Source organism: Pterocles gutturalis, unplaced genomic scaffold, assembly GCF_000699245.1.
Source record: "Pterocles gutturalis isolate BGI_N339 unplaced genomic scaffold, ASM69924v1 scaffold32239, whole genome shotgun sequence".
NCBI lineage: Eukaryota > Metazoa > Chordata > Aves > Pterocliformes > Pteroclidae > Pterocles > Pterocles gutturalis.
In genome coordinates, this window is record NW_010129193.1 from 9,734 (window position 1) to 36,608 (window position 26,875).

The 26,875-nt window shown below is 36.6% G+C and overlaps 1 protein-coding gene across 1 annotated transcript in view; it reads right to left on the reverse strand.

Moving 5' to 3' along the window:
- PIK3CA (phosphatidylinositol-4,5-bisphosphate 3-kinase, catalytic subunit alpha) overlaps nt 1-21,023 on the reverse strand; it is a 21,236-nt gene extending 213 nt beyond the window's left edge. The window contains 20 exon segments of the mRNA XM_010079874.1: nt 1-86; nt 739-890; nt 1,061-1,178; nt 1,699-1,869; nt 2,912-2,990; nt 3,515-3,636; nt 4,130-4,236; nt 4,568-4,739; nt 5,921-6,024; nt 6,585-6,749; nt 7,215-7,296; nt 7,688-7,812; nt 12,286-12,420; nt 12,529-12,681; nt 13,675-13,780; nt 15,531-15,616; nt 16,245-16,490; nt 18,010-18,260; nt 18,938-19,147; nt 20,672-21,023. The exon segment at nt 1-86 is cut by the window's left edge and continues 26 nt beyond it. Coding sequence (XP_010078176.1) covers nt 1-86; nt 739-890; nt 1,061-1,178; nt 1,699-1,869; nt 2,912-2,990; nt 3,515-3,636; nt 4,130-4,236; nt 4,568-4,739; nt 5,921-6,024; nt 6,585-6,749; nt 7,215-7,296; nt 7,688-7,812; nt 12,286-12,420; nt 12,529-12,681; nt 13,675-13,780; nt 15,531-15,616; nt 16,245-16,490; nt 18,010-18,260; nt 18,938-19,147; nt 20,672-21,023 — 3,022 coding nt within the window.
- Nucleotides 21,024-26,875: the final 5,852 nt, after the last annotated feature.

Consider the following 26,875-nt stretch of genomic DNA (forward strand, 5'->3'; position numbering starts at 1 on the left):
AGCCAAGCATCATGGAGAAAAGATTTATGAAGAGATTGGCATGCTGCCGAATTGCTAGATAAGCCTTATAACACATCTCCTGAAACCTGGAAGAGACAGGAAAAAAAAGCTCAGTGTATTTCCCTATTAGATACATCTTAAAACATAATGAAATTAAGATTACAACTCAAACCTCTCAAAAGACCAGACCTCTGGTAAGACATATTAGGAATGACTATAGCAACAGAAATTATTTATTTACTTTTATTATTATTTTACAGTTCTCCTTTCTTAGCAGGTTCTGAAGAATGTCACAAACTACACAGGCCAGCTAAAGAGCTAATATCACAGCAGCTAGAGAAGAGAGAAGTATTGCTGAATGACGAGCAAGGCTCTGATGCGCATTGCACCTGACATTTAAGAATTCCCAGTTTTGTCAGTTATGCAATCCCATAAGGATTTTAAGTATTAAATAAAAAAAAAAAATCGGTTATTTAAAAATTTATCTTTATACATGAGTGCTGACCCTGCAAAGCTAAAGTGAGGTTTCACTAGCCAAAGGCCATTCAAGCACTAAGATCACCTACTGATTTACAAGTGGATGGCTGATCTTCAACTAAAGAATTAGAACATACCCACTGCCAGCCAATTAAAATATTTCTTTTCAGTTAAAAGGTCTAATTATTGAAGGTCACATATAGTAAAGTGCATTTTAGGTACAAAAGACTCTGGAAGTTGAACACTTAAGAACATGCTCACCTTTCAAACTCCCTTGTTTTGGTACATTCTTGGGCTCCTTTACTAATCACTATTAAAAAATCTTGTGTTAAGACAAATGGCACACGCTCTCTTTTATAACCAAATTTTTTCTTCTTGTGATCGAGGAAGTGCCCGAAGTCAATGTGAAACAGCTTGGAAAGACAGAAAGGTATTTTAAGATTAGTAATTCCTTGTTTAACTGATGTCATAGTAAAATTGATCATTTACCTACAGTTCAGATGGATTTTTTTTTTTTGAAAAAAGAACTCATATAAAAGTGAGAGATTACATTAGGCTATGTTTTTAGAAAAGCATATCTTACTTGTCCATCATCTTTTACCATGATGTTACTATTGTGGCGATCACCAATGCCCAGGATAAACGTAGCAACACAGTAGCCAGCACAAGAACGTGTAAACAAGTCAATAGCTGCATCATACCTGTTGAAAACAAATAAAGATGACATTTTCCTACAGATTTTCTAATAATATTAAAAGCACAGATTTTTTTTCTTTTTTCCTCCCCATAAAGGAGGAGTCAATGTTACTATCTTTTCTCAATGAAGCAGAGTTCCCAGACTTCATCACTTTATCAAAGTAAGGAAGAAATTCAGCATACTCTGAAAACAGAAGGACTTACGGTTAGATCACAGAACAGTAAACTAGCTATTAAAGTGACTGTCCCTCTTCTGAAGGCCAGCAGATTTCATTTTGATGAGCTACTGTTAAAATACAGACTTAAGCCATATCTTCATAGTTGCACCTCCAACTTACGCTCTACCGCTGAGAAGTCACACAACCACTTAAATTCATTAAAAGAGCTACAGCAGTAGTTTAATAGGCAAATGAGGGCAGGGAAAACAAAAACGGTAATGATTCCCCACTTGATGACTTGAGTTCTCTTGAAGTTTCTATCAAAAAGAGCACATGAACAAGAAAAACAAGCAACAGGAAATCTCACATTTCTCCTTTGTTCTTGTCCTTGAGCCACTGATGCAATGTATGGCTGTTGAACTGCAATGCTCCTTTTAAGCCTCCTTTACACTGAATCTGCATGATCGTATGAGAGCTCCTCACTACCTCGATGAGTCCCACACAGTCACCAATAGACAAACAACCATAAGGCAACATCCTGAAAGACAAAAGGTTTTTTGGTGTTGTGTTTTGGTTTTGTGGTTTGGTTTTTTTTTTCCTGTGTTGCTGGTGGTTTGGTTTTTTTTTCAGAGTTAAGTTTTAAGGCAGCAAGCAACTAGCATGTTTGATAACCCTTAGCAGCTAAGCGTCATCTGTTACTTACTGTAGGACATTAAAGTCTGTCTTAATGTTTTATAGGTGTATTATCATTAGTCTTGTGGAAAAAATGTACCAGATATTAGTACAGTAACATGCTAGACACTGTATCCACCCATGTAACTCTGCAAACCATTCTTGGACCCACGGAAGCCATTATTCTGTCACTCATTACAGTGCTAAAGACAAACTAGTTGCCCAGATGCGTAAGAGATGATGTAGACCAATAGGTCCTTTCATCTAGATGATGAGGAAGTGAGAACTGGGAGTGCAGAGCACATACTTGGTTTGACAGTGCAGAGGCAGCTCTGTTATGCCACCACCTAAAAATCTACCATGCAGCCAACACATATTCGGAAGTGAAACCAGTCTAGCATCAGTTTTACAGAAGCAGAATAGTTTATACCGAATAGCACTCTGCAGAAGCTACTGTATCCACAACCTATTTAGAGGTGGAGAAGCTGCATGTGTATCAGGCTGGGTAATACCTACTTTGTGTACTGAAATGAAGATACCAACTACAAAGAGCCATTGCTCAACAGGGCTGCAAGTTTGGCAACTTGTTCAAAGAAAATCCTACAGATACCATCACTAGACCACAGTGTGGTTAGTGGGTGTTAGGTCTTGTAGCCATTCCTGATAGGTAGATCCTTCATACCCACTTAAATGAGACTTCAGTATTTTTCGAATATGATCTTTTATTTACAGAATCCAGTAGTTTAGCCAACGGAAAGTTATTAAAAAAATTGCTCTAACATGTACAAACATGCCTATTTATAGAATTTCATTTATTACCCTTGAGAGAAAAGCATCAATCTCTGGCAACAAACAAATGCAAAACCCATTAAGGACAGTATTGCTTGAGAATGGCCTCTAATGCTTACCGAAGATCAAGACCCTGATTTTGCCAGATGTTTTCCATAATTCTAATTATCTGAAGTGTCAGCATGTCCTGACGCAAATCTGGAATAATCATACATAGAAATTACAAATTTCATAACATTATAACACTTTGTTACATCTTATTTTACTTTTTCCCCAAAAAGTATGTCTAAAGGAAATGAGGCTTGCATAGTTTAGTGCAGGTTTTTTTTCCTCAACAGAGAAAAGCAGATTTTAAATAGCTGGGAATGAATATAAGTTTGTGGTGGTGATTTCAAACTGTTTAAAAATATACACTAAAAACATGACAATAGAATTGCAGATTACACATCTGTAGTATCTTGAAGACATTTAGAAGTAAAAAAAACATAGTATCATGTTCCACCTCAACAGACTGAGCATCTTAGAACATACAAAATTTGTACATAAGACAGATACTTTTGTCCATGCTTAATTTTTTCTGTAAAAGAAAACCACTCTAAAAAATCTGAGCAAACATTTTTTTTTCAATATATGTATCTTATATGCTTAGAAAAAATACTAAACAGTAGGTTATGAAAATAAACAGATTATGTAGCTTTTGGATTACACTTATTTTTCCTTACCGTCTCCATTTTTAAAGATTATCTCATTGTTCTGAAATAACAATTCAGACATAATATCTGGGTTTTCCCAGTTCAACCACAGGGGCCTTTTTGCAGATGACATTATCCTGCACTCCTCAAGCCTACAAAAGAAATAAGGTTTCTATGAAATAGGCACAATTTGATTCTCATACAACATTTCTGTTCTCCCTGTTTTCTTCAAACTCTTTGAACAAGTATCAAATTAAAGATGCACAGGTAACCAACCATCCACCACTTTCACTTTCAGCTTCAAACTTAAATTAGTAGTGCAATGTTAACCATTTGCTAAGCCCAACAGAAAAGCTGGCTATATTATAAGTATTCCTTTGGCAGTGTGTGTTCCTTACAAATGGAAAAAGGACTGCAGTTCCTGCCACCTTAAAGGAACAGCTGTCATGTTGTTCCCTTATTTGTTAAACCATTAACTTGAAATTACTTCACTGTTTATGAATTACTCTGCTACAAATTTTATTCAGTTAACTTTAAGATACTAGTGTTTAGTACCTTAACACATTTAACCTTAACATTGTTAACGTTAACATTACTAAGCATTTGCTTAAATATCTAGACAAACTTCAAAACTGAAGACAATACCGAAGATTTCCCAGTTGATGTGCAGGATTAAGAGGAGAGATAAAACCTTGTAAAGCATCCATAAAATCTGGCCGTCTCATTTGCTCAACAAGAAACTTCATCTGTACCTGATAAATAATCACATTCAGGTTTTGAGAACACTAATTACATGTAAATGAAGGCAAGTATCAGATTTTAGCTTTGGTTTTAAAGCATGGTTTTGCACATAAACAACTCCACTTAGCCACCTTACACAAACTAAACCCCTTAACTTTAGTTCTGTTGCCTTAAGAGGCAGACAATAGCAATACACACAGAAAATATTACAGCTTCTAGGATAACATACTATCTACTGAAGCTAGCATTAATAAATTGTCTAGTTAATAAAATTAAACACAGTTCTAAGTAATTCCTGCGACTCAACAGCAACAGCTTTGGCATGTGGACAGCTTATAATACCTTCTGGGTCTCATCTTTTTTTTCCTGCTTGAGAATATCTGTGAGGTTAATCAACTTCTCCATAGCCTCCACCTGCCTGCTCAGATGCTTTAGGTACATTCCACACGCTCGACAATAGGACTCCAGAAGTAAACCAAACCTCTGACTTACAGTTTTATTGTGCATTTCAGACCTATACAGAGAGGAAGAACAGTTATGGCTTAAACACAAGACCACTTAGAGGTGCCAAAAATGAAGCTATACCTGTACCATCTTCCCAAGGGCTGCTTATGGATCCCTCCTTCCAGGTAAATAACTTACACTGACCTCCCAAAACTCACCTCATTTTGACTGTACCGATCAGACTTCAGTACCCTCTACAACTAACCCAGCACAGAGTTTATATGCTTCTTCACCATTCCTTCATGTTCCATCCTATCCTTTTCTACCCCTTGCCTTTATTCCAAATCCATGCTTCCCATAAACTCTGTAGTAAACCTCAAGCTTTCAATTCAAGTTCCAGATTTCTTTGCTGAAAGCAAAGCTAACCTGTTTCATTTTCTCCTTGTCTCATTTAGCCAATCCCAGGCTGTGGCCCCTCTAGTTTCCTTGTTCTTACCTACTCTAAGTCTTGGCACAGTCCTAAAATAAATCCCCTCAAGCAAATTAATGAGGCAACTTATTCCATTATCCTTGATGATTACCAAGGGAAACAGAAAACTGAAAGCACAACAAAGATTGCTTGATCCTATTTCTGTGTCTGATCACACCGTCTTAGAACAGCATTTTTAGGTGAGACCTAGCTACACTCCAGCATATTGATTTATGCCGAGCCTTCTCAACACCAGGAATTACGAAAGCCCATGTTATACTTCGTAAGGAAGAACACAGATATTTTGATTATCAAGCTCTATAAAGTCTTCAGTAAGTATATATGAACAGTTATTTTTCAATGCCTTATCTGGTCAAATTGGGTGGCTTTCTTTAGGCCTCACCTATCTGTAAAATTTTCTGGAAAAGACTGGAGGAGGATATGGCATACAAAATAAAGTTCACGCAGGAGAAATCTGTAGAAGTTGTAAACAGCTAATAATATGAGAGGCTTCCAGCAATCTTAGACTACCCTGCTTTTAGAATAATCTTCATTACATAAAAAGAAGTATAAGACTAAGTATCTATTATTAACTAGCTTTTGAAACTGCAAGGGATGACTTATTACCAAACTATGCATTCAAACACTTAACCAATATAAAACAAAATTTTTGTGGTAATATTTTCCTAAAAAATTACATTTAGTATCCCAAGCCTTTAGAACAACCAATTGTTTACAGATAATAGGAATCCCACCACTCCTTAATGTGATATTAAGCTTACTTTAAATGCCAAAAGAAGAAGTGTCCTATCCTTTGATTGGTCAGTGCCTTCTTCAGTAAAAATCTCACAAGCTGATTATCTAAATACTGTTCATATTTCAGAACCTAGTTAAGAATAAAGAGAAAATTAAAAACAATACTAGCTGCAGTTATTATTTCAATTAACAGTATACAGATTACAGGCAGTTAAATAAAAAGCAATCTATGCTTTACATTAGATTTTGTAGAATGACTGATCTTTGTATTAATACTTGCATGTGTTAGGATTTGAACAGTATCTGCTAGCATTATCTGCCTCTATTTCAGGAACTTACCAGCTGATGCTTCCTTTACTGTTACCAAATATTTTAGCCTCAGCTTGCTTAAAATTTTGAGAAGATGCTTCTGCTCATACTTTCCCATATGTTAGGACAGCTGAAATAGCTGCCTGTTTCAGTTGGCAGAACAGTTTTGCATCTTTGCAAAATCTTGGCACTTAAAAGCAACAAGCAAAACCACAGCACTACAGAAAATGAACTACATTTAATCTCCTACTAAATAATCCACAATGCAGACAGATACTTTCTATGACCTCTTTCACATCATCTTGACTTCTGTTGTATTTTAAGCCTCTGTGATCATTGACTATACACAAGACATCAAGTATACCAAAATACGCTATATACCTGTACTAGCTGGATTAAGTACTGAGACAGTTTGTCGTCTGTCAGGTACTTCTCTAGACACCGAACTGCAAAAGCTCGCACCATTGGGTCTGGATAATTACAGTCCAAAAGCTCCATTGCTTGCTCTGGCTTGATTGGAGGCCAATCTTTAACCAAACAGTACATCTGTGGACAAGAAGTCCAAGCACGTTACACATTTGCATTGACTAGGACGTTGTAATACACAGCCATTAGAAGGTATCATCAGACACAAACTGTGCCTGAGTAGAAGCTGTTTATTCGTCAGTCCTCTCTCAATAAACAATTCGGTATTAGTTGCCAGCTGACTTTGATATTTTATCAACTATAAAAAGAATGAAATCAAAACCTCACCTTTAACTGCAACTGACACATCAGCAAGGTAACAAGGATTCAAGTAACACCACCAAGAGGAAATCTTAAGACTCAGACTGAGCTGAAGAACAAGAACTATTGACCAGACTTGATCAGTCAATTAGAGTGGCAACTTGAATCATTTTAATTTTCACTCAATGTACCATGCACACAAAACATGTTTTTAACTTCCAGAAGTTTTCTTTAGAATAATGTATTTTAAAGCTTCTTCAAAACTTAAAACATCTTCAGTGTTACCTGGGCCACTTCATCTCTAGAATTCCATTTAACAGACAAAAGTAATTTGGGCAGAATTTCTGGAGTATTCACGCAATAGTGTCTGTGAAAGAAAAAAAGGCTGTATGTACAAAATGTCATTTTTGCATTGATAAACCATGTATAATGTCCCCTCAGTCTTGCACCTTTTCTTTCTTTGTCAGCAGAATCCAATTGATACTATAAGGTGGTGTCAGGATCCATGCATGAAGCTAAAACTGGTGTAATGGGGAAACTGTAAACTATTTCAACAACTTTTCTCCATGTGCTTATGAACCAGGACATATGATGCAAAATGCTTTAAAAGCCTTTTCTAAAACACTAACCCCAACAATATAGAAGAAAGAAAAGGGAGCAAAACCCAAGACAACAATGAAAAATGGGGAGTGAATGGGGTGAAGTTTGTCTGTGACCACAAGGGCTTTTCCTTCAGTTTTGTTTTTGTTTTTAACTACCTGTGGCTCCAGAGGAAGTCCTTCTCTTGCTCAGTGATTTCAGACAAAGGATCTCGTGTACATATGGCTCGCAGTTGCTCCTTGTCACTTTCTCTTAATTCATTATCTCTAGCTATCCTGTTACTCTGCAGAGAGAAAGTGGTCCATTAACAGTCCGCACATTTTCTTCAGTCATACAACATACATGAAGTATTTTAACAGCATAGTATTGCATGACATAGGCTGTAAGTGTTGCTATCATGTTGTTTCCCTTTCTTATAACTGAGGACTTGCAATTTAAAAATAGAGATAGTTGAAAGACTAGGCCTTTGATTTCTACAACTGCTTTTAGTCACTACTGAGAAAAGAGGTAGTACATTTTAACTAAATCAGCTGTGTGGAGAATTAGCAGCCGTTGACATCTGATGAACAACATAATGCAGCACAAAATGGAACTGGTCATTTCTGTCTCCAGTTTTGAGATTGCTGAGAGGTGCTGAAAGGAGTGGAAAGGAATCAGAATTCAGAAAGCAGAATATGGGGGATGAAGCTAGGTAAATAAAAGGTAGAACACTGTAGGAAAGCCTGAGTAACAGGAAGACTGGAAAACATTAACCAGAATTAGTATAAGATATTCCCCAAAGAACACAGCAAACAGAACTGGTACATGATGGAATTAATTTTATGTAAGACTTCATTTATTAGAACCAGCTTAGACCAACAGCAGAGGTACTGAAACTACTAGTACTTCATTTTTCACAGCTCATATGCTCAGCTCAATTCTTCTCCTAAATGTTCAATTTCCTAGCTCATTTACTGTGTTTTTTGCAAAGCGACATATGAAATGATGCAGTTTCTGAGGTTTCAGCTATATAATCAATTGCACTGCAAAGGAGAGATCTTAAGCAGCTTATATTATTGCCTTTAGTATAAAATACAACTGTAGTACACAAATTTGACACTTAAGATGAACCTATCCCAGAAACTCTACAAGAGTTGAACAGTGTTTTTATACTGAACTCACATTTTCACACCTGTATGATACCTACCACTACAAAAGAATAACATCAACTCTTTTCCAAGTTCAAAGTGTTTAAACTGTAGAACCACAGTATCTGACTTCTTGTTCTGCTCTTAAAAAAGTCCTGGTTTTGGCTGGGATAGAGTTAATTTTCTTCATAGTAGCTAGTATGAAGCTATGCTTTGGATTTGCTAAGAATGTTGGTAACATACTGATGTTTCAACTTGTTGCCAAGACAATCAAAGATGTTTCAAGTTCCCATGCTTTGCTAGTGTGCAGGTGCACAAGAAGCTAGGAAGGAGCACAGCCAGAGCAATGGACCTACAATTACTGGTTTAGGATTTGAGCTTAGGTTTAGGACTGATGCCCAAACTGGCCAGTGGTACACTCCATATCATACAACCTCATGCCCAGTGTATAGATGAGGGCTGGGGGAGATGTTCTGGCTCTCTTGCTTTCTCAGTCAGTTCTCTCACCTCCAGGATTGTGGTTTTGGGATATTCTCTGCTCAGGGATCATTAGCCGGGAATGGGCTGGGCCTTGGTCAGTGGGTGGTGAGCAGCTGCACTGTGTATCACTCATTTTTATATTATTACTATTATTATAATAGTTTTCAATTTCATTGTATTTCAATTATTAAATTGTTCTTATCTCAACTCACGAGTCTCCTTTCCCTTTACCCCTTCAAGTCTCTCCCCTGTTCCCTGGGGATGGGGGAGGGTGAGCGAGCAGCTGTGTGGTATTTGTTGCCAGCTGGGTTAAACCACAACACCCAGGCAATGTCTACTGAGCACACTGAACAAGATCATAAGCAAGAATGAACTGAGCTTTGTCTGCCAGTTTTGTTGACAGAAATTTTCAACTGGTTGAAGTAGTACTTCAAAACAGAAACATGTGCATGTCTTTTATAGAAAGTCTTTCCAAGCTAGCTTGAAAAAAAAAAAAGCTGAAGAAAAGAACAAGATTAAATTCCAGGTAGGAGACCAAGGCACCCTTTAAAAGGTGAAGTGGTGTTATTTCTAAGAATATGCACATATATATAAACAGTTGTCAGGTTATATGACATGGTACCTACTTCAGACTGAAAGTTCTCTACATTTATCTTTAATTATGTAAATTGTGTTCTCCTGATGGGTTCGCTACTATTATCGCTACTATTATATGGGACAAGAATATTCTGGCCTTCCAACTTACATCTACCAATATTAAGATATGAAACAACCAATTCACAGGATTTTTAGTACCTTGCCCTGTTAGTAGTGTGATATTTTTGTGCACCAACACGGTTTTTTTATTACCACTTTGAAGCATGTGGACTGGACTTAAAAGTAGGGGGAAATTACGACTACTCTCTTTGTGGCACAGGAAAATTTTTAGAAGATATTCTTAAACATTATGGTAACAGATATAGTGCAAGTAATAAAGCCAGAGTAACTCTGTAAGGAAATTAATGGATAAATGACTTTACAGTCACCCTACTCCTGACGTAAGATCAAATAGTTCATATTGAACAAGTGATTAATTGTAGATATTCATCTTGATTCTGAAAGAGTCATCCCAAATAGCAAGTGAAAGTCAAAAAAAGTATAAAATGTACCTGCATAGTGGGTCAGAAAGATCATAGTTTAGGTCAAGCCCAGAGGAAAATGCATTTATCCTGTTGCGGTCAACCCCAAAAACTTGAAATTCTATGAATTGTGGGACAGTAAATTAGATTTAATATTTGAAAATTCTGTTGTATTCGAGATATTAACGGACCTATAAATGATCTCTTATAAGAAGGTATTGACTGATTTTAAATGCAGTGTAATGTATTTCACAAAAACACAAAAAAAATTATGCCCTTTTATCATAACAAAAACATTTTTATAGGAATCGGACCTCAGTGACTGCTTTGCTGATTTTGATAATTTCAGAAAAGCATTTTCTACCTCCTTCAGATATGGCCAATGCTACACAGTAATCTGGCACCCAGTTTTGGAATCAATAACAGATTACCTTTTAACTCCCTAAATATAATTAATATTACAAACAGCTATAAATATGCACGGTACCTAAATATAGGAAGTTTTGCTTCAGACCTGAAGATAACACACATTGGAAGATAAAGGGGACAAATACAATAGTAAGACATAACTAGTAATGTTCAAACTTACCAAGCATTTAGCAAAATACTATTTAAGAAAGGATAAGCAATAAAGACAATTTTGGCAGACAATAAGGAGAGCTGAAAGAAAATGAGCATGAAAAATGAGAAAGTGAGACCAAAGCAGTGATATACAGTTTCTTTCCCTGTTAAATTAGTCATTGATGGAAATAGGCTTTCTCCGTATGTATGACCTTCTACAGTTTTGTAAGGTTTATCACAAAAAAATAAAATAGTTTGAGACTTTATTCTACCTCAGATTTTTTTTTTTTAATTGTAAAGTTTAAGTTGATCATTACTTTGTCACCGAAGTGAGAGCTTATTCTTCTCACAGTTTTCTATTTTTGTCTACAAGATGGAACAAAACAATGAGCTGAGCATATATAAGCCCAGGTAATAGGCTCTGTTATAGCAAAGGAATGTTATTTACCAAGAAGCCGGCTGTCCTTAAGCATTTATTAAAAGCCCTGCAGCACTGCTCAGTCACAACATATACCATAAGCATCTATGCCACTCCATGATGGACTTCCTGTAGAGTAGCAAGAGAAATCTAACGCCTACAACCCTTTGTTTAAGATATCTTAATATGGGACTATTATAAATATCACCAGAATTCCCAAACTGGAAGCTTACTGACACCTACGCTCTTCTTCGCACAATGAAACTTTCTACCCCAAGGTTCTTCACACAGACCACAAAGCTCTCTTGGGGAAACTCTTAAGTCTTTGAACCAGCCTCCAGAAGAAAATGTAAAACATACCAACTAATTTCACAGCCTTGTCTTTAAATACATAGCATTTTGAGCTTTACTGCCTTTTTTTTTTCCTCTTTTTCTCCTTTTAATCATCCAGCAAGAGCTTTTAAGAACAACTCTAAACCTCATCAAAAAGCCAATCATCAATGCACAGGTTCCCTTCACAGAAAAGGGGAGATAACAGACTACACTGTGTATGCCAATCAATTCCCTTAAAATTCCCTGTACTTATGGTCATAACTAGCCCATTCAGTGGCTACTAAAAAGTTCTAAGCACCTTTGGGTTACACAAGAAAGCCTACCTATAAACATGAAATTGCAACAAAGAAAAACAGAATCACTGAAGAGGAATTTACAGCTTTTTAAAAGTTAAACTAAGTAGTTGAGACATCTGAATTAGCGATATAAAAATGTCAAAAATGCCCTAACAGTTTGCACAGTAAGACAGTTTCTCTTTAAAGTGTTTTGGTTGGCCAGTGAAGCATTAGGTGAGCTTACTGGTAATATAAAGAAAGGAGAATATATTACTCACTTTGCTAAACACAAAACAAAAGATGGATTTCTTGAATTTACAATAAACCAGGATATAAGAAAAAAGTTTTCTTTATCACTAATATAGTGAGTAAAATCAATAATTAAAGTAGTAAATAATACTTTCATATTTTAGTAGCTAATCTTGGAAGTGGAGTTTGCCTTACCAGCCCTGCATAGGTGTAGTTAAACCCCAGTTCACGCGATATTGTCCAATTGGCATGTTCTTCGATCACCGTCATATCTGGAAACTTTACAGGATTGCTAAACCAATCAAATTCCAGCTCTAAACATGGAGTTTCCTGTATAAAGGGAATTTAAATTACTTTTTCTGTTGAATGATACTAAGTAGAATACAGGATATTTTGAAAATGTACTCTTAAGGAGAAAGCTGGCATGAAAATACTTACCTTATTTGGATTCGATCCAGTAACACCAATAGGATTCAACAAATCCTCCAGCCCATGAGGTACTGCCCAAAGATTCAAAGCCATTTTCCCAGATACAAGAGTGTCTGTGTAATCAAACATGTTTATATTTCCCCAAGCCAATGGACAGTGCTCCTTAAAAGAGATTGAAAGATGATTTTTCAGTGTCATCTATTAATTGCTGCAGAGTGAGTCAGGAGAAATAACATTTTCATCCCAGAGCATGTTGTTACATTCCCAGATCAGCAGAATGCAGGTTGTGGAAGCTGTACCATATTTTGCTATGAGTAACTGTCATAACAATCATTTTGCAACATGGTATCAAAACACTTGCCAAACACATGCTAACATCTTCCCTGCATCAACATAACTCAAGATGATGGAGACAAGTTTTTAGAGACTTTTTACTAAGGCCTGTAGTGACAGAAGAAGGGGCAACAGTTTTAAACTGAAAGACAATAGGTTCAAATTGGACATAAGAAATAAATTTATTTGGATTGCCCCATCACTGGAAGTGCTCAAGGTCAGGTTGGATGGGGCTTCTGAGCAACCTAATCTACTGAAAAATGTCCCTGCCCATGGCAGAGGAGTTGGACTAGCTGAGCTTTAAAGGTCCCTTCCAGCCTAAACCATTCCATGATTCTAAAGATTCGTAAACCTGGTTGTAGACAAAAAAGCCTATATAGTACCTGTGACACACACTCAAACCCAGAATTTAATGATGCTAGTGGCTAGAATTAGATGCCATATGTAGATTCTTAAAAAACTATTAAACATTTGAGATCTTGCATCAATTGCTAAAGCAACACAAACTTTCTTTACTTCAAATTCAACTCCCACCTCAAGAGACTAACACTGGTCTTTGTGTCTGGCAATGCAGTATAGACACAATGTACAGCCTTGAACGGATAAGCTTTTTTCCATGTTGCTTCATTTCTGACCACAAAAAAAAAAGTGGTATCCTGAACTAGATACAAGAAAAGAAAAGCCCCTTTTTTAATTTTAATCAGATTCAAATCAAACCTTGGACTAAGGCTCATTGCCAGGACAGTAATTACCAAATATCTTCCCAAACTTGACGTAAGTAACTTTTGTTCATTAGTGTATTAAAGCCATGAAGTATTTTACCTCTTTAGCACCCTTCCGGCCTTTTACAGAACAGATAGAAAGACAGAGCCGAGCAGCACGCGGAAGATCAGGAATGTACATGTCATACAATAGCCATTCATTCCATCTGTAAAATTTGAAACACATTTTACAGAATAAAACTAGGTTAAAGGAAAGCAGAGAGACAACTGCATTCAAGCAACAGTGATACTAAAACGCAATTGTTATATTCCTACCTAAACTGTATTTATACATAAAGAGTACACTTTGTTACTGAAGAGTCCTACATGCAGTTGACAACGTCTATCTCTTTTGGGAATGGAAACTTCTCTGATTAGCCTTCTAGCACAAACACTGTTTAAAAGGTCAAGCTAAGTTCAACTCCTGGAAACTTTGTAATAGGTTCATTGACTTTCACTCTTGCAAACCCACTGACTGCAACTGTCTGCGTAGGTATAACCTAAAGATAAAGGATTTGCATATGTGCTACACTAATGTAAAGTTTAGCCTGTGAAATATTTTTCACTTCAGGGGAAAAAAAAAAAGCAAGTGGGCAAAATGTGGCATAGCTTTTAGAACTCAACTTCATTTGAACTGCTAGAAAATAAAAAGAAAATTGCAAGAGGGAAACATAACACAGAAATGTAACAAAGAAATCCAAAGCAATTATTCCTAACTCAGATATTATTCTATTCACCATACTAAAAAAAGCACAGATTTGTTATACAGGAATATATATATTTCATTTTCATGAACTTCTCTAAGCAGACTTCATCTCTCAGTTGGTAGAGCTGTGCTTTTGAAGAGAAACTTGTGAATACAGTTTCTTTTCCTTAGTGGATTGCCATGCTGAATTTTCTCAGTCGAAAGAGGCAGCAGCTTCCAAGGACAGCATTAATTTTCCAATGTGTCTGTAGCTACTGGAAGAGTTTTACAAAGAACTCTCCAAGCCCTTGTCTAAGAATAAGGAAACTGGCAGATAAACTTGAATTCACTTTTCTTAGGTGTTCATTTCCTATGATACAGATCTATGTGATTACATCCCTATTTTCAAGCCATAACCTTCACCACCTTTCCAAGAAGATTTTCTCTCTAAAACAGTTAACTATCAGTTCAAGTATAACTGTATTTGGGGCAATTCGTAGGAAGAGGCTATTTTTCAACAACTATGTATATTATTAGGTCCTCTAATTATAAAACCTAATCATATTCATAGAAAATGTACAAAAATAAAAGTTTCAAAATGTATTAGTAAATACATGAACTCAGAAAATGCAAGTCAAGAATTACTTCTGAACATATACTTTGCATCTAATCCTAGAAGATGCTGAAATTTCACATCTCATCATTAGTAAAAGTTACAGGAACATCTTTCAGATGCTTGTTCTCAATATGTTTATATCTGGTTCTGCTTTAGAACACACTATGCAACCTCACCAAAACCAATCTGGAGGTTACATGACATCACACTGCCTCATGCCAAGAGTGAAATCTGAACCTGCAACTGGAACACCTGCTATTGATCCAGTCAAAACCAGAGCTCAGATGCCCAGAGCTATGCTGATTTCACAGTGTTAATGAATAATAATAATGGAGTTTCAGAGGCAACTGTAAATGCAGATGTAAAACACACCTGTTCAGTAAAGAAACTATTTATACTATTATACATGAGACAAAATACCTGTGTTTACTTTAAATTAATTCTCTTTATAAATATAGGGACATGTAAAAATATTTTTACAAAACTTAAGGCAAGGAATTCCCAGCAAGGAGCTCGACCTGAACAACAGTCAAGTCAAGCCTTTACTCCTTCAATGCTATCATTTACGATTCCCTGGAAGTCAGGTACTCTATAGCCATTCAAGTATTTAGCTTACCTGGGATTAGAACAAGGTACCCTTTGAGTATTCACATTGTCACACAAAGGTTCCCCTCCATGGTAGATACCTGTTCTAACATAGATCTGAAAACAATGTCGACATTAGTACTTCAAAATGTTACTACAAACAAATGTTTTTACTGCTATCAACATCTACTATGATTACAACATATTACCCTTTAATTTTTATTAAGTGAAAACCAAAAGCCAAACTAAAAACCAAACAGCCCCACCACTCCCCAACCCAAATTCATTCATGCTCGGTAAGGTGTGCACAGCATATAAGCATACCGTTCTAGAAGAAATGCCTTGGTTTTTCTCCCCTCAGTAATTGCAAAACTAGTTCTTAAAAAATACAGTAATAAACTTGAAATAAATACTAAAAGAATCCCTGGCATTTATTCTCAATTCTTCCTGTGCCAAGGAACAGTGAAAGCAAAGGCTGAACGAGTTCTGAGAAAGGGAGCCAAGTTTGTAGTATGTCTTCAATGGGACTGAACCCTGCCTGCCTACTATACAAAAGTTTCCAGATGCTAAAACATGGCGGTATTGTTTTTAGAATTGAATACTTAAATTTAAATAACAAAGTGGTCTAATTTTCTAACATGTTAAATTACACTGCTTTTCCAATGTAAACACAGAACACAAAACTCAGGAGGGAAACCATGAACTGCTGAAAACCACATGTGATGCCATACAGCATTTGCCTTACTTTGTCTATGTCTCTAATGTTCACATTTACATAGGTTGCACAAAGGATTCTTATTCTGAGAGCACTGTTTATAGTCCAGAGGGATTTGGCTGTAGCTTCTCCATTCATGTAGGGTGTAGCTGTAGAGATACGCCTGGAATAAGATGGCATTGTAAAGGTGTCCAGCGGCAGCTGGTTATACAGGCTTTCCTTGGCCATCAGCATCAGATTGGGCATGCGACCAAGCATTATACAGCTTCTTATATACTGCAAGAAAACCAAACCAAAATTTAGTATGTTTTAAAAGTTTACACTCTTGGTAACCTCCACCTAAACATATTCAGGAAAACACAAAAGTAAAAGCATATTTAAAGAGTCTGTCATTGTCCCTGTATGTACTCCCTTCACAGTGCTTACAGTTACAACATCCAACACTTCAAATACATTGTGTGTAACATTTGAGATATGAATAATGTCTACAACAGTGGAAGGTTGAACTGGAGATAAAAGGACAGAGCTGACAAAATGACATCAGGTTTCTTGTAGCGCTGCTTAGCTCCAGAGCAGTGCAGCACAAACAAAGCAGACCTAGCACAGGTGACTGGTGCTCCTAGTCACAGGCAGAGAGGCCAACGCAAACGGCACACACATTTTTGGTTCAGTTGTGCTTATTACCTTACGCTCAGCACTGATCCTGACAGACTCTAGCTGTAAGGCTGCATGGTGTCCATTCATTTAGTCTAGCAACGGTACCTCAAAATACAATGTGTTAAGACAGGTCCAGCCCTGGAGTGTAATTAGCAAGCTCTTTTGCAGCACAGCAAAGGCATACCAGACACTTCCGAAGAAACCACGCTAGATCAAATAGGTCTAGTGTTTGATCTCAAGATGACTGGGCAAAATTATTCATGTATGCCTGCACTTGTTCCCCAGCTCCCATAGAACAGAGCTGCTTTTCCCATTATTCAGGATGCTCCCCACCCCCTTCTCTCCCCCACTGCTCTGGAGAGCAGATTGTCAACCATTTTAAATGAAGGAATGGAAACTGTTTATTACAACAATACATTCCTTAAAGAGGAAGCAGCAGCAGTCTGTCAGGAAATCTACAGGGTAACATTGTTGTCTGCTCCAGAGAGGGCTGCTCAGATGCTCTTCTGTCAGCAGTTCTGTCTCACACCCACGGCACTAACAAAACCCAGGCAATGAAGGACAGACAGCCACAACGAAAATTTAACAATGGTTTGTGTAGTGCTGGAAGTTTATTTCTTTAATAAGATTTTAAAAAAATTAAAGATAAGTAACAGGAAAACAAAGAGTTTTTAGATTTTTTCCCACCCCTAATGAGGGAAGGGACAAGATTCATAGTAGCAATGGCTGTCTCAATTTAACATGATAGAATTTCCTTCTGTCTTACATCAGCCCCATCCAAGCATAACTCATCTCTTGCCATCAGAAATCTAGGATATTTCTAAGAGTACTTACCACTGATTTATCACTAATGTTAGAGGTAAACTACTTAATTCAAAGAAGAAAAATTACACTAGTGATATAAATTCTAGTTGAAATTACCTTTTCTCCCTCCTTCTCTTTTGAAGCACAGACAGAAACAAATATACACACTATACACATGCATTAGCCAATTAGTTTAAAGATGCATACATTTTTACTTCCTGTATTTTCAATTAATTTAATGAAAAATAAAGTCAGTCATAAAATTGATCACTTTTCTTCCTCACAAATTTGGATTATTTTAGTGTAGTTCAAAATAAAACATGCTGTTACTCACCTTATACTGGCTCAGTGGATATTTTTCTAGCAAGTATTCATCACAGCCACACACTTTTAAAATATATTTGCCCTGGTACTCCAAGACACAAAGTTTCAGTTGTTCGGATGACAGCAACATGCTTCGTGTTTTCTTCCTAATTGCTTCAGCAATAACTTGCTCAGGCACACAGTCATGATTGATTTTTAAGGTGTATTTCTGCTTGTCATTGTTTGGTGAGACTATTACCCATATCACCACTATAATTTGCCCTAGAATAAACGTAATGTTAGGTCTATCATTTTCAATACTTTCAAAACAAAACAAAAAAAACCCAAAGAAACCCAAAAACCCCAGAACAACTCCCACTGCCCCAACACAGAGAATTGCCTGCAGTAGTACTGAAAGAAGATGTAAACAAGATTCACAGCCCAAACTGACAGGAGGTTTTTAACTTCTGCAAGGAACTCTGTGCTCAGTTTATTTTTGACTCAAGTGTAAATTCAAACTTTTACCCCTTGAGGTTAAGAATACTTTTATTAACCAAATACTACTAACTATTGAGCCTTCAAAAAACCAGCAGTAACTGTTTCATGTTTGAGGACTGCAAGATAACTCAGTGATTTGGCATCATTTCATTCCAGATTTCAGAATGTCAACGAAAAGTGCAAAGCCAACAAGGTGTTTCTGCCCATTAAAAAAAAAAAAATCACCTATTTACCAAATTCTATTTCAATATTTAGTTACTACAATAACAAAAAAGTAATTTTAACGGTTGTCTTCCTTTTGAATCTATGCTCTATTAAGAAAGTTATTCTGAATAACTTAAGGTGTCAGATATCGCTAAAGTGTACTAAATACAGTATGTACAACAGTGATTACCTAAGTCACCAGCTGTACTTCAATCACCAAAAACCCATTATGTTTCTACTATAAATATTTATCTTACCTTTATCTAGTTTATTGTATATGTGTTTGGGTAGCTCAGATGAAGACTCTACATTTGGAGGACAGACATATAATGCTCTACTATGTGGTGCATTGGCATCTCGAAGATCCACTGCTTCTTTACAAACATTAAGAATATTTCTTCTGAAGTCTTGTACTTCTGGATCCTTAACCATGTCAAATTCACAGACAGGCATCCCAATAGCAAAACCTACAGTATTGAAGCAGCATAAGGAAATAATTGTAACTAATAATTACAGCTAAAGATTCCTTCTATCAATGACAGAAAAAGCATTCTTTAAGCAAAACACAACCTGAAATATTTGTGTTAACCACAGGCTTCTGCTTGCATACATAACTCTGTTCTAAAGTTAAGTGCACTCAGCAGTCACAAAAAGATGTTAGAAGACAGATGTACATTCACTGAAGATCCTGGAAACTTTAAATCACCACTCTCACAGCTAACACTCCTCCTGGAAGAAAAGGACCAGTAATAAACTTCATTTGAAGTCAGCACAAAGTTTCTTAGGTGGATCAGAGGAGCTGTGATGTCGAATCTTTCTCTAAAACCCTGGCAGGATTATTGTTACCTACGAGGACCATAATCAACTTTGCTTACAACTGAATGACAGCTATTCAATTTTTTAAAAATGAACTATGTTATTCCAAAACGTGACAAGCACTCCAAGAGACACTGAGCTTAGCTCTTTGGCATAGATTCATGTAATAGTAGTTCATTTGTCTCATGTTGTCTGTCTCAGATGTAATGCCATTTACTTGAATGGATTACTTGCATAAATAATTATTTACGCATGAATATTCAAAGAGAAACTTTCAGTTGTCCTGTTGCATGGTTAGCTAACCACTGATCTCTCTAAGGTTAAACTTCACAAAACAGAAGTAGTTTACCTATGATGCATTCACAACAATTAAATAATTTAACAATTAAGAGCACCCCAGAACAAGTACTTCCAGTTGACAAGTCTCTACCACTGGAACGTACATCTGTTAGCAACTAAAAGGGAGTAGGTACGCTTGTACTGGCTGAATTTAGATACTTAACCTAGATGCTGCAACATATGCTAGTCTCCCTGTCCTTTCTCAACAGATAATGGAAAAATATGCTAGTCTAGAGATGACTCAAAACATTGCAGTTTGTCTCCCCTCTGCCCCTCCAACCTCAGGTGTTCTTCTTTTCCTCCCCTCCCCGTGCTCTTTTTGGAGGAAAGGCGGGGGGAAAAAAGGGGGCGGAAATCACCTAATTTCTGAAATTTTACTTTCTAAGCAAGATAGAGTAGTATTAGAAGGTGTGCTATTGCAAATGTGGTTTAAGATTTGTAGTTAAATCCAGAATTTACAATTCTGCAGAATTCAAAACAAATTAAGACTGACTTCCCAAACAATAGAACAGGCTTTGCTCTGTAATATAAAATCTTGCTACTAAGAGACATGCAAAAAACATCCTCTAACTCACTTACAACTACATATACGTACAAAGCAAAGACTTTACATGTGAATAAAATAGAACAGAAAAAAAAGTCTAATTCACAGTTTATGAATGTTGGATTTACCATGATCAGCATCATTGGACATTTGATGTAACAACTGACAATTATTAAATGCAAACTTTGACAGACAGAGGTTACAAACAACCCATTTCAATTCTTTGTTTTGTATTTTGAAGAGGAGAAGCCAGTTAAGCAGATTAGCTAGGTTTAAATAAAGATAATCTCACCTATTTCTCTATTAAGAATCTTTTCTTCTCTGTTACCTACTGGTTCAATGACTTTTAGAAAAGGCTGAAATAGTCGCAGGTCACAAAGTCTCCGTGTTTCATCAAAAAATTCTTCTCTTTCTGCTTCTTGTGTAACACTTACAAAAATGTAAGAAGATTCATCCTGAAGGAGTTGATAGAGAGGGTATTTCCTTGCTTCTTTAAAGAGTTCATGTTTAATAGTTAGTAAGGTGGCCTCACGGAGGCATTCTAGAGTCACTATCATTCCATTTGGGAGAAGACACTCCACAAGGATCCTCGGTGGCATCAAGTGGATCCCCCATAGTTCACCAGATGATGGTCGTGGAGGCATTTTTAAGTCTTTAGGTAACTTTGTACTGGAAGTTTTTCAAGCACTGATTCGTACAAGTAAACCTAAGTAAAAAATCAGAAGTGTAAATGTTACAATTTAAAATACAAACATCACAAGGAATTTCAGATGAAATTATTCAAACACTGCTTATAATTGTAGATGAATATTCATGGCTATATTTTACATTTAAAAAAAGATTCATAAAACTTATGTCTAAAGAACTTGTATCTGATGTAAATATCTACTCAAATAAAATAGTTAATAGCAGAATAACATTAGTTTGTAAAAAAGACAATATGGTCTTAAAACACCATTTTTTAAGTTTATAATTTATGATTGGAACACTTAAATAGCACAGGAGATGAAAATATCTAATATTCAAGTTATTATTACAGCAATTTTTAAGCAAATCTTAAATCCAGTTCCTCACATTTTTAATTTGGAAAAGGAAACATGATTATTCAGATGAGATACAAACCTTCAGCTCTGCTCAGTTCAGCCAAACCAATGCTTCAAGGTTTTTTTAAAAAATTTTCTTATTCTAAACCTCTTTAGTGCTCAAACACCACTAAAATAATAGTTATCAGTATTTACTAAAACCTCTAAACTCAAGAATCCATGTACACAGAAACTCTGCCTTAGCTTTTTTAGATCAGTATAACCTACTTACACGAGCAACGAACCCTTTTTCCATGAATGAGACAGAAGAACTGAGCTCCATTAACACTTTTTGGTTGGGCTTATTTTATTTAGGATCAATTCCCTATTCTAGTTCCCTTTGGCAGCTGCATGAATGTCTTTGCTAAGCCAAAGGAAAGGAAGAGAACATTTGTCTGACCTTCTAGCAGCACTGCCTTATGCCAGCTTAGAGCAGGTACGAGAAAAATTGTACAAAGACAGAGCAGAAACATCTTACAGCCTAGTGGCCAAGAATAGGTGCCAAACAAAGTGCAGAACTAGGCAGACACAGTGATACTTCATCAATAAACTCTCCTAATCACTACCTATTTTTAATTTCCTTAACCAGAGGCAATATTTATTTGTGAAAGAAACCCATCAAGAACTATCAAGTTTGTCCAGGATGTTTTCACACACAACCTGTTCACATCCTATGACAAGACTGAAGAACATTCATGTTACAAAATATTTGCTTTTCTTTGTTCTGAAGCCTGTTACTTTCACCCAATATCCTAGATTTCTTGTAATGAAACAAAGTTCTTTCTCTTTCCATTCATTGCTCTTAATTTTTCAGAGATCCATCAAGCCCTCCCCACTACTTATTTTCCATAATAGTCCCAGATTTAGTTTTCTGCTTCCTAAAAGTAATTCTATATTTTTGTCAATCCTTGTCACCTTCTCTGTATCTCTTCCACTTTACTGTACCCTTTTTGCAAGGTAGAGGGGGAACAACTACATCTACACACCACGCTCCAGGTCCCAACTAAGCACACATTTACATAGTGACATAATATTTTCTATTGCTCTCCTAGTAAGTTGCTTTTCTGACTGTCACTGAGCAGCAAGACATTTCCACTGAACTACACACCATAGACCTAAACTCTCATAGCAGAAAAGCAAGTTACCGCTGAGGCCACCACATGTTATGCAAATCTCAAATAGCGCATTACTTACACTTAGCCCGTAATTTCATTAACTTCACTATGTACATTAGGGCAATAGCAACAGACATCTAAAGAGAAGTCCATCATCCATCACGCCTCCTCCACCAACCAAGTGTCCTGAAAGCACAGGGCTAGGATTAACTACCAGGCTATAATTCTAGAGCCATTCTTTGTCATCTTTTAAACCAAGAGCCCTCTTAGGACTGCCCCTCTATCTTAATTTCTTCTCTTATAGAAAGGAAGGAAAAACCCAAACCAACAGCTTCACACCTCTTCTGTTTCCTCAGCTTTCTGAAAGCTCCCACTGTGGAAAAACAATGAATGCTATGCTTGCCCTTTGCTCAGCAAACTTTTAAATATGTATATATTTATATATAAAGGTATGATGCATATATAAACATATATTATAAATACATAAGAATTATATAAGTATATATAAAAACAATAAAATATTGATCCTCATTTCTGCACTTCTATGCCTTGGTACTTATTTTCTGAAAAGTTTTCTTCCAAGTACATCCAGTACCTCCTTTTGCCACACTTCAGTTCTTAAAAAGAAGAATTAGAATGAAAGTGTTTTCCCAAATCCACTGCTTCCAAAGCAACTCCAAGTAGCAATAGAGTTGTCTTTTTTTATCCCTCCTTTGTAGTTGTCGTTTGGGCTTTTAAGAATATCAACAAGAGTACTCAAGTGCCGCTGCAGGTTTAGAAAAAATGCTTTTTCACTAATACCTCATGCATACTTAGAAGGGCTTTGCAACTGACTTATTTTCTTAAAAAGAGCTTAAAGAAACTATTTCATTTTCCTTATCGTTGCAATAGTCTCAGTGAGAAGACGCTGGAACTGAAAGTTTTAAGCACACTCACAGTGTACTTAAAAAGCCAAACTTGGAAAGCTTACCAATTACAAAACATTACAAACGACCCCAAATAACACTGTTTAGAGTAACTTGGAGAATTCTGAATTACTGATAACTATCCTCAGTTTACAGACCAAAAAAAATACAGAGTTAAATAGCATCTTTTTTATCTGGCAAAGCATGAACAAGACTCCCTCTCCACACCAGTGAATCACATGCTTATTTACATTTCTTAATTACAAGCATAGGCAGAAACACATTGCTGTTAAGGCATATACCAGGCAAAAGACAAAACAAGAGCATGCAGTCATAAGAACTTTTCTGTCCACACAAACAATGATAATTTAGATGGACCAGAATCAAATTAAATATTCACAACACAGACTGAGTTTATACCAGCAGTCTTTTAAGTTCAGTTCCACAATCCTGTTGAGGCTCCTCTGAGGCAATGGTTGGAGGAGCCCATCTCCTCCCTGGCCAAGGTGCGTGTTCTTATTCTTCGTCATGCTGGCACCAGTGCTCCCTGAGCCAGCTCCTTACACCGTCAGATGGATTGAAGTCCCAGAGAACTATTCACTTTTCCTTTCTTGGGTTAGCTTCTGCTGGTTTAGCTGCCTTATTGAGACCACCATGGAGTAAGACAAATGCCAGGGTCTACACCGGGGAGTGAGCAAGACTGCAGCAGTGCTGAGCTAGTGCAGCTTCAAGAATGGTGGTTCCTTCCACTGCAAGGTTTTCCTCCCTCGCCACCAATAACTGCTAACAAAGAAACAGGGGCAGGGCTGGGGGACACACATACATATTGAATCCTTTCAGGACAAGTATCTTTCCAAAATAAATGTCAACCCTCGCTTTTGAAAAATTTCAAACATTAAATGACAACTCCATACTATTTCTTTAAAGACTTGCAAATGGTCCAAAACAACAGTTTTTGTTTTAAACTGGGATACAGACCTGTGCTGGAACAGTGCATATAGTCATTCTGTGTGCACATTCATTTTACTTGCACATGTAAGCACGCCTCCAGGGTTTGGATTTGGAAAGCAAAAATGTAAACAGAAACAGTTTTGAAGTATAGTTGGCAGCTTGTGTTTCTGTGTACACTTTCAAATCTGGAAGGCTGCCTGGAATAAATAGAATCAATTATGTTCTTCGACAGTAAAAGGACTATAATTTTAAGAGAATTCTAGAGGGGCATTATTTAAATCCAACTAAGGGTAGACGCAAACACTTCAAATACACATTATATCACACCTGCAACCCTGACCTTCCAAAACCTTAAACTTTTTTCCCCTGCCAAAAGCTTTGGAATACCACAGATGGTCAGAAAGGCCAAGCTCAAAGACACCCACTGATCAAATCACATTCTTCTGAACCCATCGTAGCCTTCATGATCCATCCAGCACATTCTCCACCACCAACTCTGCTGAGCACCCAATCTAGAAGTGATCAAATTTTGAAACTCTGTTCAAAAATGACTACACATGGGGGAAAAAAAAAAAAGAGGGAAATGAAACACCATACCTCCTACTAATTCCTGCTTGCTTCCAGATACACTTACCATACTAATGCTGATTTATATAATCTATTTTCTTACAGGATAGAAATCAGCTATGGTGCAATATAGCTGATATAGTCCCTTATTTAGAATAAGGGATACCAAGTTTAGAAAATTTGGTTTCCATAAACTATGACAGTTTTATCACCTCACAGAACTGAACTGTGCAGAACTACAGCAGCATGGTTAGCTCAATTTCATTCTACTGAATATTTTATTACAAGTTACAGCCTACAATTATTTTTCTAACACCTCCTTGATGGTACGTTAACTCAGAAAAGGTTTATATGAGACAATCGTAAAGTTTGCTCCCACTTCTTCTGAAAAGAATTCCTTCCCCTTGAGGAATGGAGCTCTGAGGGAGAAATTCAGTAAGAATTACAATGCGGGAAAGTCAATATTGGTTCCTAACATTAGTACTCAAAGTAGTACTTTCTAGGTTCATATTTAAGCAAACTAAGCCTGGGACAAACCAACTTGAGTCAAAAACTCATATATAATTTTTTCCCCTAAAGACATCTGAGGCTACTGCAGCTGTTTTCATCACGCTTTGACACATACAAGCCCTGTGCGTCTATAGCTCAGCAGGACACCCTGGCAGTATTTTTTCCACTGTAGGTGTTTATTTGTACATTAACATCTTGCCAGAAGAATCTCAAACAGGTCTGTCACTGATCTAAGTTTTGTGTCTTACTAAAATGAAGGACTGTTACCCTCCAGTACAGATAGAATCTACATTACAAAAACAAACAAGAAATGGCCTTTCATAGGCTCTTCTACCAGCAAGCGTGGAGAACCCTTCCTTGCTCAGAGAACACTCATTTTTACTGATTAGCTGTTTACAGATTAGATTAAGTGAATTGATTTTCACTCTCTGGAGATTACTCACAAACATTCTACCACCTCCACATAGATATCAATATTGGCAATTAAGATATATAGATAGATATAAAAACCCACTACAATTAACTGATAAGGCTTTTTTCCCTGTTTTGTAAATTATCTGTGGGTATGTTCGCCAAAGAGAGGAGCTCCATCTAACTTCAGCACACGTCTCATAAAGCAGGTGAAGACCCACTGGGCAAGTCTGTGGGCTGGGGAGGGGAGAGGGGGGAATCTTGTTCACTTTAGAAGACTTATTGTTAAGGTTGTCTGTCATCGGCATAAGCACCTACAGCTACTCTTCAGGCTCTGCAAGAAGGAAATTCTTTCATCTATGATGTACCAACTAGCAAGAAATCCAGCAAGCGTAGAAGGAAGCAAGAAGCAGAAATGTACTGTGCTGTAATACTGATTAAATGTATAAAGTACAGGACGCTTATGCAAAGAGGTGCACATTCCAGTAACAGAGAAAGAAATGAATAATTTTGCATTACTATAAACATTACCTAGTGTTTCAAAATCAAATCAAAAGGTCAGACTAAACACTCAACACAATTTTATCAGTCCATACTTGAAACTGAATTAGCCATTCAGTAAACTACTACACTTTAACTGAAGTCCATTAGTTTTTCCAGAAAAGACAAATTCCATTCCATTGCTTTCATAGTCAGTATGTAGCAATGTTTTATAATAATTTGCGGTATCTTTGGTATCAAAGAACTGTTCATTAGGACTGGTGTCTAAATTTGATTTCTCTTCCAGGCAGAAGTTTCCCATAGACTCTTAACATTGCCTTAAGAAAAAGTCTTCTACTCATTAAACAATCCAATTATGTTTATAGATTCTGAATTACTGAACACTGATGTGTAGGTTATATGATTTTCTTGATTCTTTCTCAAACTGACAGAAGTATCAGCTACAGGTATGTCC